The 21,345-nt window shown below is 36.1% G+C and overlaps 1 protein-coding gene and 1 long non-coding RNA gene across 2 annotated transcripts; one reads left to right on the top strand and one right to left on the bottom strand.

The window, feature by feature from the left end:
- Nucleotides 1-7,530: 7,530 nt before the first annotated feature.
- Nucleotides 7,531-8,698, top strand: LOC119083225. Its single transcript, XR_005088820.1, has 3 exons — nt 7,531-7,951; nt 8,077-8,295; nt 8,688-8,698. It is a non-coding gene; the product is annotated as an uncharacterized LOC119083225 (long non-coding RNA).
- An 8,008-nt stretch (nt 8,699-16,706) lies between these two features.
- LOC119083230 lies at nt 16,707-20,903 on the bottom strand. The gene is made up of 2 exons (XM_037192891.1): nt 20,856-20,903; nt 16,707-20,765 (listed from the first exon to the last, which is right to left on the bottom strand). Exons 1-2 carry the CDS (start codon nt 20,901-20,903, stop codon nt 16,707-16,709), a joined length of 4,107 nt encoding a protein of 1,368 aa, XP_037048786.1.
- Nucleotides 20,904-21,345: the final 442 nt, after the last annotated feature.

Genomic DNA, 21,345 nt, shown 5'->3' with positions numbered 1-21,345 from the left:
ACGCCTAGTTTTTTTAATGGTAATTTGGAGTCATTTGTCTTTGAATTGTAGAACTTCAATATTTGCTGTGGTTCTGCAGTCTACGACAAAAATTTTTTTTTAATTTTTTCTAGTAATAGGACTTGCGTCACGGGTGCTATGTTAACGCGCGCCCATGATTTCAACTGCCCACGATTCTGAAATTCATATCCAGTGGAGTTATTAATTAAAGAACATTTCATTGTGTCAGGTATGAGAAGAAGAAGAAGAAGAAGAAGATGTTAAAACTCATAGACCGCAATTATTCCAATGAAGTGTGTTCATTTTAACAAGATTTGCCTAACTACATTGTAAATTGAGTTGCAAAACAGAAATTATGATTTCTATACTCAATTATTACGATCGTCCATAAAAAGGAATAACATCATTTTATTAAAAAAGTAATTTGTTTGGCCTTTAACGAATTCTTCTTCGGTTTTTTATTCCGTTCATAATAACGCAAGATTAAATTTGAGTTACCTTGTTTAATTGATATAATCTTTAAGCGACCACTAACTGCTATGAAATGCAAACACATTTCTGTGTTATTATGCATATCATCGTAACACTGTTTTAGAGATTACATTGAACCGTGTTCTTTTTCTATTTGAATTATGGGAGATTATTTTCAACGGATTAAAATTTTATCCCGATGGTTCGTGTTTCAGAATCTATATAATAAAACTGTTGAACACTACGTTTTGAAACTGTGACAAAATAACTCACATTTTGTACGAATTAAGCTCAAGAGCATAAATAGACAACCACCATAAATTAATGTTCTCAAGAAAATTACGGGTAAATTACGGAAGGAATTCAGTTTAATCCAGAGATTTTACAATAAAATGCCGAAGCATGGAGATCTTGTACTTCATTTGTTTAACAAACTGCGTAATCCACAAAAATTCAAAGATTAGCGATATAGGTTATGCCATGTTTAGTGAATGCAATTACCGTCTCTTTTTTAAATACCGGTAAACGGTATTACCGAAATTTTCGACAAAATTTACGGGTAAATTACCGGTAATCTATATTGCATACAAAACGGCCATCACGCCTAAAATTTGAATTTACCTCCGCACTTTGCTCCAAAAACTCAAAATATTAGCTGTGTGATTTAAAGTTTAATCAGCTTCATGACAAACGTACGTTCAATTTGAACCTAAAAAATGATTTTGTTCATAAAATTTTACTTGAAAATGTTCATCAGTTCTTTAAAAGTACCTCAAGCTTTTTTACTTAAATTTTACGGTGAAGATTTTTCTTAAATCTAGAAGTTAAAACTGGTTTCCATTTTAAAATGTTTGCCGTAAGAGAGCACCGTGAAGGAATTCGATTGGTTGAACTTCGTCTCTCTCGTTAACATGCGTTCTTACGATGAAAACTTGAGCGACTCAATTTCCGAGTTTCTTCACAAACTCGTAATGTAACATCAAAAATGTCATACGAAATACATGTGACAAATCACAATTCGATATTTAAACGGTTGATATTCAGATATTGATTCTATGTTGCAATTTGCCTTCTCGAGTTCCATTTCATTGGTGAACCTGGGCAGGCTAAATATCCATTTCTTAGACTTTGTAAGTTCTCAATATTTTGTAATAAAAGTTAAAGACGATAATGTTGATGGATTGACTCTATCGATATCACGCATTATTATTTCATTTGAGTAAAATATACCTAGTCCTACCTGTGATACCTAAGTTAAGTCCGCTTGTATTTAGTCGACTGAAAATGAACAATAAATGAATGAATGAATGAATGAATAATCTTGAGCAATTTTGCAATTTAAATTTGCCTATTTTCGATACTATGATAAAGTTTCCATTCCACTCAACAAAAAGTACTCCGTGAGAGAGCCGTAAGAGAGCGAGGTGTCAAATAAACAAAGAAAAAAAATTAAAAAGTACTTTTTTGATAACAGGAAACTAAGTATTATGTCCTGAGGTAAGACCGGTTGTCAAAATTTTATTTACCGGCAAACGGTAATAGCCATTACCGGTTTTTGATTACTGGTTGCATTCACTAGCCATGTTCCTCACGACGGTCATTCTTAATACCTGCGTCAACGTGAATTAAATAAATTGACACGAAAAGGTTACTACAGACAAGGAAAGGTTTTCATATCAGTTCAAAATTGATATATATGAGTTGGGACATGTTTATCAACAATTCTATTTTTTCCCAACTTTTTCGAAAAATACCTGGAAATTTATTTTATTTCTATCTTTCGGACAACAAGGATAAGGAGAACTCTAACCCTTTATCAAAAAAAAAAGAAAACATCGACCGTCACACAATACTTTCCTTTATATTCTCAACAGGAATTTCTGAATTTATCCATAACACAAATCCTAATCCGAATAAACTCTACAAAAATCACGTGTTATGTCTTATCTCAACTGAAAGGATTCGTAATAGATTGAGATATCCTATTTTTCGGAAAAAGCTCCGAAATCCTTGAGCTTAGTATTTTGAACAGTCATTTTTCTATCTTTTCGGAATCCGAATAAGTTCGCTGTACAATTTAGTACTACAATATCCATATGGGATACAGTGGGAAAAAACGAAATACAACGCATGAATGGGCAAAAAGTACCATTAAAGATGAATTGATCTTTGAGTTTGTAAGAATTTGTTAAGTTCATCAATCATTATTTGCGACTTATTCACGTATGTAAAAGAGATTTTGCGTTACATGGCATACACACATATTACTAACAAAATGTGTTTCCGTGTTCTTTTATATTGGATTATACGTCTAAAATGACTGCGATAATACTTATACTTTCACGGATGAATGATTTCATGCAATCCGTATCGGCTCTTTTCTTTTTCACAGGAGCTGGAAGCACATTTATGTTCACATCCACATCAATGAGTTTGATATAAACAATGTGCTCATAGTGCCAGAATTGGCATATTTGATCGATTGTTGCTTATTGAAAAATCATAAGTAAAGCAACGCAAATGTTTTTACAGTTTCAGCAGCTATCGTAAAATAAATCAAATTTGGTAAAATCTAGTCGGATACTTTCCAACAGTGTTCCGCATACCTTTCTCATAATAACATTAAGTCAAAATCAATGAACCCTTCCTTCGCGTATTTATAAATAATTTGCTTTTGCTATGATATCATTGATGATAAATTCAACGTTTTGTTGATTATATTCACTGCATCAATGTCATAACAACGAGCTCAGGAAGTCAATTATTATTGTTCCACCCAATAACCACCTCATCGCCCGTATGGAAGGAACGTCATTTTTAAAACAATCAGCGATGTCTTTCGCCATCAATCATTTTATTATCCAAATAATTAGAAAATCTCTGAAAGATTTACAAGATGCGAACGAACATGATCCAGTTGAAGTAGATAAATTTAGATAAACAACTGGTACAGTCTTTTGAGCCGGTAAATATACCCGCACTTTGGTTGTTGAGCTCAAAACCAATTAATTTTCTCCAACCAATTGATTTATATGAATTTCAAGTTTTTAAGATTACGGTACGCACTATACTTAGTTATATTCTAAAAGAAAATGTATAAAGGGTTAGGCTCGGTTTCCACTTACCAAAAAAGTACTCCGTCTTAGAGACAAAATTGAATTTTTTCAATGTTTGCTGTTGGCTTTGTTTACTTGACAGCTTGCTGTCTCACGGAGTAATTTCTGTTGAGTGGAAATCATACTTTACGATGATATGGGAGATGTTATTAATATTTCTTGAAAGAAAAAACAACACAAAATAAAATAAAAAGAAAGCCGAAAATCCATTCAGAGTATTCTAAAACTAAAAGTTTGCCCTACAAGAAGTGACACAAATTAATTAAAATCTATTTTCCCCTTCCGAATTAACTCGGCATGCAAGTGGATTTATTTATGTTACAAAAAGGTGAACTATCTTTATTAAAATGAAAAACGTAAACTAATTTTGTGAGCATTAAGATGAAGATTTTACCTTTAGATTCCGACGTTTTAATTTAAATGTATAGTTCTCTATAGACTGTGGCATACAACATAGCAACAAGATCTGCTACGAAAAACAGCGCAAAAAAAGTCGTTCAAATAAATGTATATTTTCGCCACGATTTTCGTTAATATTCACTAAATATTCTCACTTTTGTTAGTATGATATCAACGAACATTGACTCACAGTAGAGTATATGCATGAACGGTGTAGACTGGTCTAAAGATATGGTACCGCATGCGTATTTTGTTAGCGGAGTTTGTTCTCCCGCAAGTTCTTATAATGTCACAGCCGTTAGTTGATTCACACTCTAAATATTCACCATTTACTTGAGCATTGGCTTTACTAGATTTTTCGGTCCATCATTGGTGGCAAGAATTAAACACAAATTCTTGAGACGTTTCGCATCTTTATTGATACATCATCAGTCGTGTGGGCTATCTGTACAATATCAAAAACAATTTACTTTAGCTAATTACAATATCACAAACTAGTTTCTCAAACACTTACTATCTAATCCTCACAGTTTTGCATCGTCCACAAACTGATACAAATCTTTTCACATCCAGTGAGTAAACATAAACATAAAAAAATTGACAATTACCGAACTACTTCGAAGAGCTGGACAGTCAAAGTTAATTATCTCGTTACATGGATGGAGCTATCACCTCTTTAATTAAGCTCTTATACATCGAGCTAATGTTTTCCGTGTCTCTTCTAAAATTCATAGACGTATTGGTCATAATGTGGAGAGACTCAAGCACCTTACGTTTCGCATAGTTATGTTCAACTTCCAATATTGAAATATTCTCCGTGTCTGGTACATGACCGGCTTCATAAAAATGGTGCACCAAGGCTGTTGAACTTTCCAATTCCCCATCCTGGTTAAACTTTTTTATATCTTCAACGTGTTCATCAGTCCTCACATATGCCTTTCGTCCCGTTTGACCAATGTAATTCAGATCACATTTGGCTCTTCTGCCATCACCTAGGCAAGGCATGTTGTAGACTACATCGTACATTTCCAATATCGGTGTCTTTTGTTTCAGTTTGGTGAAAGTCGATCTATTCTTCAGAGTCGGTTTGTAGCCCACTTTCACGTCAACATTTCTTTTGAAATAATTAAAAAATTAAAAACTTCGATTAACACCGTCAGACTATTCGAAATGATGAAATTTCATTTTTCTTATAATTCGCTAATGGAACATGTCCCATTTCTACATTTAACTATTCATTTACGTTCAATGGTTCGAAAGGAGTGATAAAAAATGAGCTTGCTAGAGTGGTAAACTTGAGCGATAAAAAGACGATTCGTTCACCACCCAAAACATGCGTGAAAAAAATTACTTTTCGCAGCGGCGTTGCAGAAAAGTTAAAAAAACAACAGATTTCGTTTCGTTTGGAACGGCAATGTAACTGTGTGAGTGGGTTTTACTTCTGCTGCTTTCGACAAACTAGATTTCAGTGGAACAAATTTTTGGGAACATCTGGAATATGAAATGTTAAAGCACAGAACTTGAAGCGCAGAATATAAATAGCGGTTTAGTTTTCAGATTTTTATTTCTTACATGACATTGTTGCACAGCAAGACGGATGTGGTACCATATCTTTAGATCACTCTGCACCTAAATCAAAAAAATAATTAATTGCAACAGAAAAGCTCGCAGAAAAGCTATTTACATTTATATGACTCGCTTTTTAGTGGTATTCTATAAAATACGTATAAAATAGACATCTCGTACCGATAAAATAATATCCTTGATGTTAGCCAGATCATCTTGGTGATAAATAAAATATCTTTAATCTTAGCCAACATCTCATAACGATAAGGAAAATATTTTTGTGGTTTATCGACATCTCACATATAGATGAAAGAACAGGTTCGCTGATGTTTGTCGACAAATTGTAGCGATAAAATAATATCCTTGATGTCAGCCAGATAATCTTGGTGATATCACTTTGTAAGATTTCGATAAATATCAAAGAAGTAGTTATCGCTACGAGATGTTGACGAACATCAAAAATGTTTTGTTTTTCGAATGATAAAATTATTTGCCTTTGACGAGGAACCGAACTTTTGTAGATGTAGTACCCAACATCTTAAAATGATAAAAGTGACGAGGAACCGAGGAAAAAACAGAACTTCTATAGATTTAACATCCAACACCTTAAATCATTTTAAAATTGATTTATTGATAAATTTGAATTTTTTTTGATGAGTGAAATAAGATAAACTAGAAGTGAGAACCCCCAAAATGCAATAAGAAAATATAAATAAAGTATCAAAGAAGTTAACAGACAGGTATGTAGGAGAGTAACTATGAAAACTGTAACACCAATAGTCTATTGGCAATATAAGTGGTAGAGAAATGAAATGTTGCGCTGGATTTGCATAAATCATAGAAGTATGTCGTTCAGAGTACTATTGGAAAGATGAAAATCTTAAATAAAAAAAATTGTTTTTTGGGAAATCTTTTTTTTTTCCTGTGTTTAGAAAATTCAAGGAATGAGACACAATACAAACAAAATTGACAAAAAAAACTCATCGTGAATCGATGCACAAAACGAGCATTTTCGAAACTATTTTAATATCCAGGAACAAAAACTTTGAAAATGGAATACAAGAGTTCTGTACCAACAACTGAACGTTCATTCGAATTTGAAAAGAACTTAAGAAAAACTCATCTGTTTTTTGTTGACGAGAAAATATAAACGACCAAACTTTAGAATACACTGACTTACGTATAACTTACGTTTCTGATGACAAATCTACCGTGAACGTTAGCATTATATAATAGAGATATACCATTCAGCTTTCAACGAATCTTGAATCTACCCACTTACCTGAAAATAAAACGAAGAAAATTTCAATGATGACAAAGAATGCTCAGTTGCTATGCAATTTAATTTAATTAATTCGTCGAAAAAATAAAATAAATTGAATTTTCTATCAAATTATGGCAATAATAATCTCATTATACCTTTATACCATCAACCTATTCTACGAGTTTTATTAAAATTCCAGGAAAGCTTCCACTATTTAGCTTCCTTATTTCGAATTGACATAATGAAGCTTTAAGGGTCAATTCGTTAAAACTTAGAACAACTTAAATGGAACCGAAATTCAAGTGAGCTATGGTTCAGATGACGTTCGTCGTTACATTCTGAGAATTTTGTGGATCAACTTTTTTCGCGAAACTTTTTTGTTGGGCTGTGATGGCTCTTGTAAAAATGATCTCCGAGGTGGTCGCTGTGTGCGGCTGACATCACGTACTATCGTCATTAACACCCTTCACGACCATATCCATCATCACAGATATGGAATTGATTTTTCACAATGTATCTCAACCGCGTAGCTCCAGAACAAGGTAGTTCAAGAAAACCATTGAACTCGAAACTTGCGTCACATTACTATCGATTCGAAACATTTCGTTATCTCTATTGTCAGTTTGATTAGACGCTGAATTGTTTTGTGAGAAATCTTTGTCTGTTATCGACACATTAGCGAAAGTTAAAATAAAGTTAAATATAATCAACTTCAGTCATACGGTTCAACTCTTCCAAAAATGTAATACTTTTCTAAAACTGTTTTAACCATAAGTCGGTAGTGTAAAGACATTACGTTACTAACATGTGCGACTCAAGATATAAAATTTACTTTAATCTGACTATCATTTCCATTGTATTTGCTGTTGTACTATTGGTTATCGGTGTATTGCTGTTTCGCTCCAATCGAATAGTAAAAGAGACATACGAACAAAATTCTTGTGAAGTGATAGCGACCAGCTATTATGACTCAACATGTGGTGGTGGTGGACGCTTCTTCGGGACATATTCGTGTTTTGTACCTGTTTGGATGGTAAACTACAGTATCGTTGAGGGAATACTCATAAACGCAACAATCGAAAGCGAAGGGGTGAAGACCACTGAAGACACACAAAGTAGGCTTGATGAATACCAAGTAAGTGTAGTTTTACAGAACATGCCCAGCTTTATACTTCAACAGAGTGATGTCATTCGATGTTGGCTTGGCATATTCTGTACCTTAATTCTTGCATGGATGTCTATGTACGTTCGTTACTTTAGATCGGAATGTCTTACACTTGTTGGTGCAGTGTCGTTGACCCATCTCAGGCTACATGGAAGGAACCCAACACTTTTGCTGGCATGATGCTCGTGATTTTTGGTAGCATAGCAGCAGCTCTGGGACTTGTTGGAATATATTTCACTTATGGTGAATGTAAAAAAATGGATTTTAGTAAAACTACCTCACAATATGATTGACACAATAAGAGATTTGAAGATGTTTCTTTTTAAAGGCTGGATAAATAGAGCTAAAATTAAGATAGTGTGCGTAAAACTACAGATCAACTAATTTTTCTTGTATTAAAGATTTGAGACTAGTGGTAGTGGCGGGTGCAATTTAAATTTTCATTTTTAATCTAAAATCTTTTCTGGAGAGTGGGATTACGGAATCAATTCTCTTTTTCTTCTATTCTATGTCAACTCTACAGATAGAGTACGATTCACTATTGTACTGAAAGATGTCGCTGCGGCAAGGCTGTCAACCGAAAAATAATAAATTTTTTTTGTTGGACGAATTTTAGTCACGTAAGATGCCATCGTAAAGCACAAGACCTTAGGACTCTGGAACAGAAAAATTAGTTTTTAAATCTACATCAGCCTGGCGATAAGAGTCTTAAAAAAGTTTATGACGAAACGATAGCAACCCAAATCTCCAAGAAAGTATGGGGATAAATAAAAAACTGATAACTGTTCCGGAGTGCTGAGTAAACAATTAATTACTTTTCTGTTGACATAACCTTTCTTGCAGCGACATCTTTGAGTAACATAGTTAAACGTACTTTATCGGAAAAATAAAATAGAATTGAGGATTAGTAGCGTTTAGTAGCATTAGTAGCGATGACTCTGCATCTGTTTCACAAAGTCATTTTAATTCACTCAAATGAACGATTATTCGATAAATCAAACGATTATTTCCCATCATATCACTTCGAAGTTTCTCCACCACAACAAATACGAAAAGTTTGACCTGTGAGCTTCTTAACGTTTTTGTTTATCGGTTTGTGGAATTTACTCTTTAACATAAAATTAGAGTTAATCAAATTGTGTGTTTGTTAACGAAGAAAATGGGGAAAAGTTAATGACCGAGAGAAGGCAACTTTTGATGAAAATGTGAATCCTGTTAATTACAAATATTTTGTTGTTTTCCTCAGTATCGAAATACTGTTCGACGGTAAATACTTTAGGATATTCTGTTGATTTAAGCAACAGTAATGAACTTATTATGCTTTGCTGCAGAAACTTCTTAACAGTAAGTTATTTAATCAATAAACTTCTGTGTTCATGGAAGATCTTTTGCACTTTATTTGTGGCGATGTCTTGTTATAAAATGATTTCATTCTGAGAACTTTTATTGTATACGTACGCTGGCCTTGTTGCAGCACCAATATTTCCATGAAAAAATATTTCAATTACAAAAGAAATTGAGAAAGTTAATTCGATTCGTTCCACGTTAAATCCGGAGAGAAAAATATGTCCGTCATTTCCTTATCTCCGTCATAATCTCCATGATCCCATTCCCTCTGTATGCGAAAAGAAAACCAAACTTTTTTTCTGCTGACACAAGAAAAATATTTTCCCATTTTCATATTTTCCATCAGGCATTCACCATGACTTGATAAAAACTTTGATTTCAATTTTAAAAATGTTTTTTATGATCTTTTAATCCAATGAATAGACATCATCATTCTGCCTGACCCATTTATCTTAGTTAATAAAATGGTATGTTGAATTTGTCTGTCACTGTGTCATGGATGTGTTCTTTTTTCACCTGCGGATCTCATGAGGAACGAAAGCTATTGGTCTTACAGTTGTGTTCCAGGAAAAGTACTAATGTCAGTCGTTGTATTTTTTCGACATTCTTGACGACAAAGTCCAATTAACTAGGTGACCAGTGGCCAGAAATCCGAGAGATGCTAATATGACGACTGGGGCGTCGTTTCAACCAAGGTAAATATAGTGAGAAGGTAATGCCATATACAACCGAATCAGATGTGCAGTGGCACGAAAGTTTGCTATAAACGCCATCTCTCCCAGTCTTTAAAATAACAAAATTGCTTCGAAACCTGGGCAATCTGTTTTATGATAGGCACAACATGTTGTGAAACACAAGTAAATCTTAGTCAACCATTTTAAAAAAAGATGTCAGTGGCAACGAACTATTGAGCTAGGCTGCGCGTCTGAATGGCATTACCTCCGCCCATATATTTACCTTGGTTTCACCTGAAGGAATATGTCGAATGATTTTGAATTTGGTCGAGGAAAAATGTATTGAATTTTCTCTCCAAAAACTAGCTGTCATTCGACATATTCCATCTATCCGACGAAACGACGTCCCAGTAGTTATATTAGCATCTCTCTGCATATTCCCTTTATAGTCTTTATCCGTCAAAACGATCCAGTCGTGATATCAACCAAGGTAAATATAGTGAGGAGGTAATGCCATATATAACCGAATCAGATGTGCGGTGGCACGAAAGTTCGATACAAACGCCATCTCATCCCTTCGTTGAAAGCAAAAAATGGAATAGAAAGTCGGGCCATCTGTTGTGAGGTAGCGAAAATATTTTTGTGAAATACGAGTAAATCGTAGTCAACCATTTTAAAAAAAGATGTCATTGGCATCGAACTTATGTGCTAGGCCGCGCGTCTGAATGGCATTACCTCCTCACTATATTTACCTTGAGACATTTCTTCTACTAGAAAGTCGTGAATGAAGCAAGCATAATTTTTTCTTCAACTACACGACAGTGTGAAGTTAGAACGTCACCCACCTAATGCATTTAATAAAGTCGAAAAGATTCTTTCAATAGTTTCGTCAACGTTGATGTAGTTTCCTTGATCACAACATCCATTTTCTGTATCGTGAAGATACAGCAAAATTACACACTCAGGAAAATGTGTAATAAAAAACGGAGCAGAGCTCGGAGCAGAAAAAAACAATAAAGTGTGTCGTTCACTGTTCTTGTACTTTAACTATACTTTAACATTTGCTCAGAAACGAAATGAAAATTATGTCGATTTTGGTGAAGAGGTGTATCTGGCTAGATTATATTTGCTTGGCAAGAGAGAAAAACATTTTCTGTTTTCTTACAGAAATGGTTGGATAGTAACATGGTAAGGAAACATAGGAAACAAATGGAATGACGCTGGAATGAGTGCACACATTTTCATTACGACACGTCCCTTTATATTTTTCTATAATAAAAATGAAAATGTGAGCGTTACTTGTGTTGAGAAGTTTTGCTCCCCTTTTCTTTTATTATTAGTGCACTACGTTCACACAATGTATGGCTGGTCATGGCTATATGCCGTAGGAGTATTAAATAAGTAATGGAATTCTTAAATTATACTTTAAAGTAGAAAATACTGGGATAGTGGACAATGACAGTGTTACTGTTCAACTATAGACGTAATTGAAATCTCACCTCGGCAATTATTACAACAGTAACTGTGACCTCGTCAGAAACCAACCCACGCTAATCAACGAACAAGTGGTTTTCCTGTTCGGGATTATTTTTTGTTCGTTTGGTGCTTCTTGTCTACAGACTCTTCATGTACAGTCCGCAATGTTCATGAAATAATGTGCACAATACGTCACTTGCTATTGAGTACCGAATGAATCAATCTATTGAATACACATAGCCCTTTCTCCAATAAATGATAAAATCTTAGGGAATTGATGTATGTTGCCAATGGCGAATAGAGAATAGCAATCTTTCGTATCATGATGTTATTGTATTCCACTTTCTTCTTTAACCATATTTCTCGTTCAGTACAACACCCAAATATGGACTTACGCCTATCTCCTCCTTGACTTTACTTCAAGAAGGGAAAGCATAACATATTCCGTCCCATCTCTCATTATCTTCAATTTTTCCTCATGATAAAAATCCAATCACACGACAATGTCACAGCGAATTATTTTCGGTGTATCGCACACGGGGACAAATCAGCAAAATAGGCTTCATTGGAAATAAATTACATTATCTGTGGTTCATGTATGTAATAAACAGGGACTAACCTAAGGAACATCGTGGGTGGGAATTTTCCCACCCGCGCCTTTTGAATTCCCATCCACGAATTCAATTTTGACCACACTATAAATTTTTACAAAAACGTAAAAAGTACTTTGATTTTAACAGTCAGGAGGTCGACAGATCCGTACCACTTAAATTCCAAGTCGTTAATTGATGATTTGATTAAGAATTCCTGTGTACAAGACTGTCGACCACTCGCCGACTCTAGACAACATGATATTAAAGTTAATATCACTTAGAAATTACAAAAATCGACAGTGGCAGCGAAACCATGTCCTCAGCATTGACAAGAAAATTAACCATCTGAACATATTGATCAAAGCTCAATTTAAATTCTTCAATAAGGAAATGTGGAACGACCGACTTTCACAGTTGAAAAAATACTCTAACCAACTGTGGAAAATTACTAGGCTGGTTAGCAATTGCAAAAGCAGTCTTCATTCCTTAAGGATACATCAGGTGCTAGCAACTACAGACCAATTAGCCTGCCAAACTCCATCAGCAAAATCTTAGGTAATCATATCCAACAAGCTCTAAATAAGAAAAACTCTGCAGGATTGTTCACATTTGACATAGAGAAGGCCTCTGATAGTGCATGGCATAAGAGTCTAATACACAAAATGTTCCTTCGAAAGTTTCCTTTCTATCTTATTAAAATTGTTCAATCATTTCCACAAAAACGGTCTTTGTACCATATTGTCAGAAATCTAGGATATCTAGCTCATATCCTAGCAGTAGTCCCACAAGGAAGCGTGCTGAGTGCTACCCTTTATTACATATTCACTTCAGATTTGATTGTAACGTAAGTCACGTTCTTTGTGAAAAGAATTTTTTTGCAGATGATTACTGCAAATCTGTTTTGCCAAATGGCAAAATTATCAAGAAATTGCATGCCATTGGTAAGATCTCAAATTATTCTGCAAAATAGGAAATCAAATTAAATGACAACAAAACAAACGCGGGCTTTTTCACCAGAAGAAGGGCTCAGAAGTGGAAGGAAAATGTGTTTCAAATCTCCCTAGGAAAAATTCGACTTTTTTTAATCATTGTTTTTGGCGCCTCTAAGTAAGAATTAGGAAGTCATTTTTGCGCCTTTTCGTCGAAATCCCACCCACGGGAAAATCCTTACGTTAGTCCCTGGTAATAAAAGACGGAAATGGAAACCAAAGTGGGTATAATGAGACGACGGTTCACGCTTGCATTACTTTTAGGACTTTGTGTTCAGTGGACGGAATATAAGTCCCCGTCCAGCAGGGCTTATTTTTATGAATTTTAATTCTCGGAAGTTTTCCCGAATTCAGAATAATTGTCAAATCATCCAATCCACGAATACCAATCCATTTAATAAATTCCATTTCATCATCTAACACAATATACCGACAAAATTCAGATATGTCGATAGCGCCAGTCTTCTCATCTGTACGAAGAGCAATAAAACAGCATCGGGGCTGAAACGATGAATCATACACACCAGTCCAGCATCACATTCATGGAGAAGAAAAAAATCAATCTGTTCAGACACATTATTATTGAAGAGGCAAATACAAGCCAGACACCATTTACGTTCTGTTCTTACTCGATCAGAATAAATTTACTATTCTCACCCCACCGCCCAAACACACCTAAAACTTATCTTCGACTGCATACACCCAAATCAAATATGCAAGGGAAGCTGGAAAAAGTAAAGAAAAACCGCCGTCCCACCACACAAAGCCGTATATTCAGTTTGGATAACCGATTGGCTGTCTATTACACATACTATCGCATAAATTTGAAATATCGCAGGCGATGTATATATTCTAGTATCACAAACAAGGGGTTAATTGCACAAGGTTAAATACACCATACTTGAAAGACTAGGCTTTCGTCGATATTGGGATTAAGTATGATAAAAGGTGGATCCAGTTATGTACAGACGGTTGGAATAAACTATCATTCGGTGGTGTGTTGTTTATTGCAAGACTAAGTTCATTGAGTGTATGGTGGTAGCTTGACATTAATTTACGATTGAGCTTGAACAGCTTCAATTAGTTTACTTTTTGAAGTAGAGCATAAAGGTCAGTGCCGCCTTGAGCTTTTTAGCCCCAAGGGCAAAAGTGTCCATATGGAAAAGGTGGAACTAATAAAGGTTATCAAACGGAAAATGTTATGAGGCTGCTTTGGATGTATTAGACGCTGTCGTATCTATTAGTAAATATTTACGCAAAAACATGTTCCGTTGTTCACTTCAATCCATTTACAATTGCAAAAGAACCAAAAAGGAAATAAATGAAAAATAAAAAAATTCCTCATCGATAATAAATCATTGGAAACGTGATAAATGACGCCAATTTCATCTTTTGCGTTCTTTTTTATCATTAAAAGTTTTACGAAAATTTGTTATTGAAGAACATTCATTTTCATTCTGAACTGTGTTTGAAACGATTTTTTTTTAAATACAAATCGATCCAATTACAGATTAATTGCACCAATAAATAAACGAAAGATAAGAGAGAAAAGAGGCGACAGAGAGTATCATCTTTTTGAATTAACTATTTGTCACGGATAATTGTATCTATTTGAATGATTCAGGTGATTCAGGTTCTCATAAGAAAGTTTTAATTCAATCAATGAAAATACAAATCAAAAGTGATTGCTATCAATTTGAATTTTCTGTTCTAAGTTCTATATATCCATGTTGCGGTCTGATTGATTTAATAAATTGAAAAGGAGCTACATTTGTATGACCACATACTTGAACTGTGACGTGGATCACCATCAATTTGATGATGAATAAATAGAAGTTCTAAATTTGTATGCAATCCATTAATTAAATTGCCAAAATCGTTCATGGGGTAAGCCATATCTTCATCACGACCAAGTAAGCTCTCAAGTTAAATGTTACGTTACATCCATTTCGCTCTAAAGCTTAGAAGCTGGAATCGGTAAATCTGCTACTTCTTCTGTTTAACGTCGCGCCTACTTTTACAAATTCTTTTATCTATCTAGGTGAAATAATAGCAGTGAAAAAGTGCTATTATTTCTCCGTCGGTAGATAAAATAGCGTATTCACCTCTGCCCAAATGTTTATTTAGACACTTGGGGTTATAACATTCGCCTTCGGCTCATACAATAACTCTCCAAACATGTGGACAGAGGTGAATAATCTACTATTACATGTCTCTTATTTGGAAGTTATTATGTGGTTTGTAATTGATTCCACAAGAATTTCGTTAAACAAATGAGAATCTAGATTTTTATTTTATAAATTTTTGTTAGGCACGGCCTCGCATCAACAATGAAGTACCAAAATAAAAATCTAGATTTTCATTTGCTAAACAAATTTTGTGTGGAGTCATTTACAAGCCTCAACAACTCCCGCATCAAAAAACATGTTGAATATCTCCGTACTTCAGTCGTTTAAAATTACATTTCATTACATAGGACCACGGTAACCGGAGGTGACCGCTTATTTTTACCGATTAGCCGTTTCTGAAAGGTAATTTCTTTCCTGGGCATCAAGAGAAAAAAAGAAAAGAAAAATCGATTCCCGTAAAGCAAACATTATCACCCCCCATTGTTCGTCATAAATCGACCAATATCAAAAATTAAATTTTTTATGTGAGACAAATATTGTACCAAAGAGGCAACATCAAGATAGACAATTCGGTTTTTTTCTGCTGTGTCGGTAAAGTAAATATTTTTCTAATAAAAACAAAAATGTTAGCGTGAAGCTTGACTGGAAACACATATAAAATACGTAAGTACACACCGAAAGCTATGCGGAACAAAAAAAAAAATTGTTGGAAGGAAAATGTCGGATATGTTTTCTTTGATCAAACATCATTGTATAATAATCAAATTCAAAGAGGGCAATGTAACCAAACCAATATAAAGCTGGAGTAGTAATATGACATAAAAAAAACCATTTTTACAGTCAAATCTTTATGTAGGTAAGGCAAAGAATAAAATGTCTTATGTACGCAGAGAAACGATAATGCTGTGTCAGGTTTTTATTAGTTTTTTTGTTCTGGAAATTTAGAGTTCGTTTTTGAAGTTCATTGGTTTGGAAATGTTTCTTTTTATTCGTTTCGTTACCGTGATTCTCAGAATAACATTTAAACGAAAGAATTTAATATTTCTGTGGACTCAGTCACTTATTTTGTTGAGCAATAAAACTGTAACTGCGTGTCCAGATTGTCCGTAATATTACCAATAAAAAATACGGATGTTATTACGTCCAGAGTACGATGGAAAATTGAAATCACGATCTCTTTTATTTGGATTTTGTTACGTTCTCAAAGATGAGAATTAATGTAATGAGACAAAATGAATATGCCATTGACAATAGTGATGCGACTCAGTCTGTGTTAAGTTTTGTCCGGCTAGCTACCAGCTAGACTTCTAATTGTGCGATTTTGGGCGTTAAAACTGGTGAATAAAAGGCTTACACGTCTGTTCGCTTTGAATTGCTTTTTATTACAAAGATATTTTTCATAGACTTCTCGATTAGGTTTTATACAAAAGGCAAACTTGGATCATATTGAAATGAATTAAGCTTGGAGTTACAACATCCTCCCACCTTTTTTATCTACATAAAAAACCCCAACAAATTTAAGTAAATCGAATCGGAGCTTTTACTTTTCGACCAAACCGCGTGACCTTGTCCGATTTCTTATCCAAGTTTTCTTCCATGACCTCCTGATCGACAGCAACACATTTCTTCTTTACTCTCATCCGATTTTTAACAGTTGGTTCCGGTATCTCTGGTGTCTTCACTTCTTTGGCTCGTGTTCTGACTTCGCTATCCACTTGAATAGTGGAATCGTTACCAACTTCCATTGGAATCAGTCGTTGCAAAGCTCTTGTCAGTTCTCCATTCATAGTTTTGACCTTCGCCACCCGGATTTTGCCATCTGTGCCTTCAATCAATTCGGTAATGCGTGCCATTGGCCATTCAAGCCGCTTTTTGTCTTCGCTAGCGATGAGGACGACTTCACCCAATTGGAACGCATAATTGTCTTGTGGATTCGTTCGTTGTACCAATTGTCCTAAGTACTCGCTTCGAAAACGATCTCGGAGTTCTTTCTTCAACTGCCCTAAATGTCTTAGCTTTTCACGTAGGCGGCTTCCAGTTATTACCTCAATCTCCGGAAACTCTGATTGTTCGATATCACACAAAAATGCTGCTGGAGTCAACGGAACCAAATCATCTGGATCATCTGAGACGTAAGTCAACGGTCGACCATTCATTAACGACTCCACATAACAAATTGACGTGTCTAATTCGGTTTTTGTTAATTTGTTGTGTCCCAACAGTTTTCGTAGAAACTCTTTCATCGTCCGAATCAACCGTTCCCAAAAACCGCCCCACCATGGTGATGCCGGCGGATTGAAAATCCACGTAATTCGTTGTAATCTCGAATCTGCCATAACTTTCTTCCAATCAATGTTTCCGAATAGATTCGCCGTTCCTATGAAATTTGTTCCACAGTCCGCATACGTAATAGAAGGTCTTCCCCGACGATAGATAAACCGACTCAACGCCAAAATAAATTCTTCCGTGTCGATCTTCGCCACCAACTCAAAATGTACAGCCCTTATCACCGCACATGTAAAGATGACAACCCATTGCTTCTCGTTACTTTTCAAATAGAGCGGTCCCGCTAGATCTACTCCAGTGATTTCAAATACTTTCGCATTCTTTACACGGTTTTCTGGAAGTGGTGCTGTTGGAACCGTTACTGGTGACCTCGAAAAACGGATGCACGTCGTACATTTCTTTATCACTCTTTTGACTGCTTTCTTTGCATGTACAATCCAAAACCGTTCGCGTAGTTTGTTGACCAAGAAATGCGTTCCTGCATGTCCACATCGAAGGTGTTCTTCCACAATCAATTTCTCCACATCTGGATGGATACATGGCAAAAGCAATGGTTTCTTGAAGCGTCCACTATCTTGACGATACAACAATTTTGTCACCACGTAGTAAATGTCGTCTTGATTCTTTTCCACTTTCAAGCCAGCAATGAAATCAGTGGCTGTTGGAAACACTTGCTTTTGGATCATCTTAACCATTGTAATTTCGGCCTCGTCAATCTCGTTCCAAGTCAAATGACCCACTCGACGGTCAATATTTTGTTTCTTTGCCATACAGTTATAAGCAAACCTCTTCAGAAATGCGATGCTTCTCAGATTCAACAAATACGAGCTGCTCTTCGAATACCATGGACTTTCAACGACCGCCAATACCTTAAGATTCTCGCTAGTGACTACTGACTTCTTTCTTTCAGCGGCCACTTCTTTCTCGTCGACTTGAAATTGTTCGTTAGGCCATTCAATCTGTGGACGTTTTAACCATTCAGGACCCTCCCACCAAATTGATTGTAACAGTTGTTTTGGTGACCCACCTCGGGAGGGAAAATCAGCTGGATTCACTTTGCCAGGAACGTGTCGCCATTCGTTTACTGTACCTGATTTAACAATTTCTCGCACTCGGTTACCAACAAACGTACCCCACTCATCGTTACGACCAATCCATGCTAATGCGGTTGTGGAATCAGTCCAATAGACACAAGGGATGTTTCTTTCGAAAATTCTTTGAACTGACGTACCAAGTCTCGTTCCAATCGTGCAAGCCATCAACTCGATCCTGGTACTTGTCATCTTTTGCAATGGAGCCACTCTTGCCTTAGCTTGTATCAATTGCACCGATACATTATTTCCACTCTCGACTCGTAAGAACGTCACAGCTGCATATGCCACTTGACTCCCATCACAAAATACGTGGAGCTGTTCTGTAGAACCTTCATTAAGATAAAAATTACCTCTCATGTTTCGTGGAATTTCAATCTTTTGCAAATACGTCAAGTCATTGGCCCATTTTTGAAAGTCTTCTCTCATTTCGTACGGGATCTCGTCGTCCCATCCAATCTTCTTTTTCCAGGTAGTTTGTATCATCAATTTCGGATAGATCATTGCTGGAGCCAAAATTCCCATCGGATCAAATACTTTGTTGATAGTTGCCAGCAGCGACCTTTTCGATAATTTTTCTGGAATCTCTGGAACTGATGCACAGGACAACGTATCTTTCTTCTTGTTCCATCGCATTCCCAACACCGCCGAAAAATGATCTTGATTTTCTGTTTCTTCTTCCGTGCTGCCCGGCTCAGTATGCTCCCACTGTCGAAGCTCCATATTCGCCTTTGCCAATATCTCGATCGAATTTCGTTTAAAATGTTCATATTCTTCCATAGAATGCACCGACGTGACACTGTTATCTACGTACAACGATTTCTTTAACTTTTCTGCAATTTCTTTGTCTCGGGGCCAAACTTTATTCAAATGATGCTCGATGACTGCTCCCAAAATGAAAGGACTGCATGTCAAACCAAAAACGACTCGCTTATGTTTGAAAACTTTCAATTTCGTACAGGACTCGTCCTCCCACCATAAAAACAACAGAAATGTTTGATCTTCATCTTGTACGCATATCATTTGAAAAGCTTTTCTGATGTCCGAAATGACGCCAATGAGTCCGTCTCGAAATTGCAACATAACGTCAGGAATCAACTCAATTAAATTTGGCCCTTTTTCCAAGCATTCATTTAGTGACGGATGCCTTCCAACTTTGCACGAAGCATCGAACACCGGACGCACCGGCGTCGTCTTACTTTCTGGCTTATAGACAGGATGGTGAGGTATATAGTGACATTGTGCATCATTTGCGTCTTTTACTTCTTCGATAAAGCCCTCCACCTCCCATTGTTTGAATAAATCATCATACGTGTGGTACATACCCTTCTCTTTCAGTCTCTTCGTCGCATTGATTAAACGTTTTTCGGCAACCTTGAAATTGTCTGGAATTTCTTGAACACCATTGACCCAGGGCAGACTGACTTCGTATTTCCCATCGGTGGTGTATGAAATGTTCTTCTCGAAATCTTCCTTCACTTGACGATTTCTTTCTTCCTTGGATTTTGTTTCGACTGGATCACGAATCCCAATCGTCTCCATTTCCCACAACTGAGTAATGTCTGATTCGTTTACTAAAGAAACGGCCATTTGCATAGATGTGTTCAATTGCACTTCTTTCGGAATCGGACCCATGATCGTCCAACCAAAAATTGTTTCCACTACTCTCAGTCCACATTCTAGCAACATACTCCGGTCCGTCATCACCTTTGGTAATAGATCAGCACCCAGCAGGATATCAATATCCTCTATCGATGACTCTGAATCACTAATGCGAATGCCCATTGATTTCAATTCGTCCATCCATGGACCTGGTGGAAGTTTCTCAACACTGCCAGTGATTTTATCTTTGTTCGCAAGTTCCAACTTATACATTGATCCGTTTATTCCGTACAGCTGGACCTCATAAATCGAGCGCTCTTCAATACCGGTGATGACTCCTCCAAACAGAATATTCCTCTCGAAGTATTTTCCCAACATTGTTCCATCAATTCTTTTTGCCAGTTGCGTTGAAATGTAGCTACGTTGACTGCCATCGTCTAATAAACCACGAACGTTGACAACACCCTTCACAGTTTTGACTGGTAATAAGATTGTCTTCAGGAGTACGACACTACTCAAAATGTTGTTAGAGCCGGATTTCACTAACGATACTTCTTGTGGTTTCTCGTTGTTATTCGCCGACTGCCGACATATTATCTTGTGGTGTGGAAAAGAACAATTCGGACATGATAACTTTGCTTTACATTTGCCTGCCCAATGTCCTGGCAACAAACACCTCCCACATACTCTCTTGACTTTTACTAGATTCCATTTTTCATCGCCGGTCATCACCATGGTGGGGCGGTTTTTGGGAACGGTTGATTCGGACGATGAAAGAGTTTCTACGAAAACTGTTGGGACACAACAAATTAACAAAAACCGAATTAGACACGTCAATTTGTTATGTGGAGTCGTTAATGAATGGTCGACCGTTGACTTACGTCTCAGATGATCCAGATGATTTGGTTCCGTTGACTCCAGCAGCATTTTTGTGTGATATCGAACAATCAGAGTTTCCGGAGATTGAGGTAATAACTGGAAGCCGCCTACGTGAAAAGCTAAGACATTTAGGGCAGTTGAAGAAAGAACTCCGAGATCGTTTTCGAAGCGAGTACTTAGGACAATTGGTACAACGAACGAATCCACAAGACAATTATGCGTTCCAATTGGGTGAAGTCGTCCTCATCGCTAGCGAAGACAAAAAGCGGCTTGAATGGCAATGGCAGCATTAACCGAA

The sequence above is a fragment of the Bradysia coprophila genome, unplaced genomic scaffold (genome assembly GCF_014529535.1).
Source record: "Bradysia coprophila strain Holo2 unplaced genomic scaffold, BU_Bcop_v1 contig_583, whole genome shotgun sequence".
Classification (NCBI taxonomy): domain Eukaryota; kingdom Metazoa; phylum Arthropoda; class Insecta; order Diptera; family Sciaridae; genus Bradysia; species Bradysia coprophila.
This window is presented reverse-complemented; position numbering and strand designations above follow the sequence as displayed.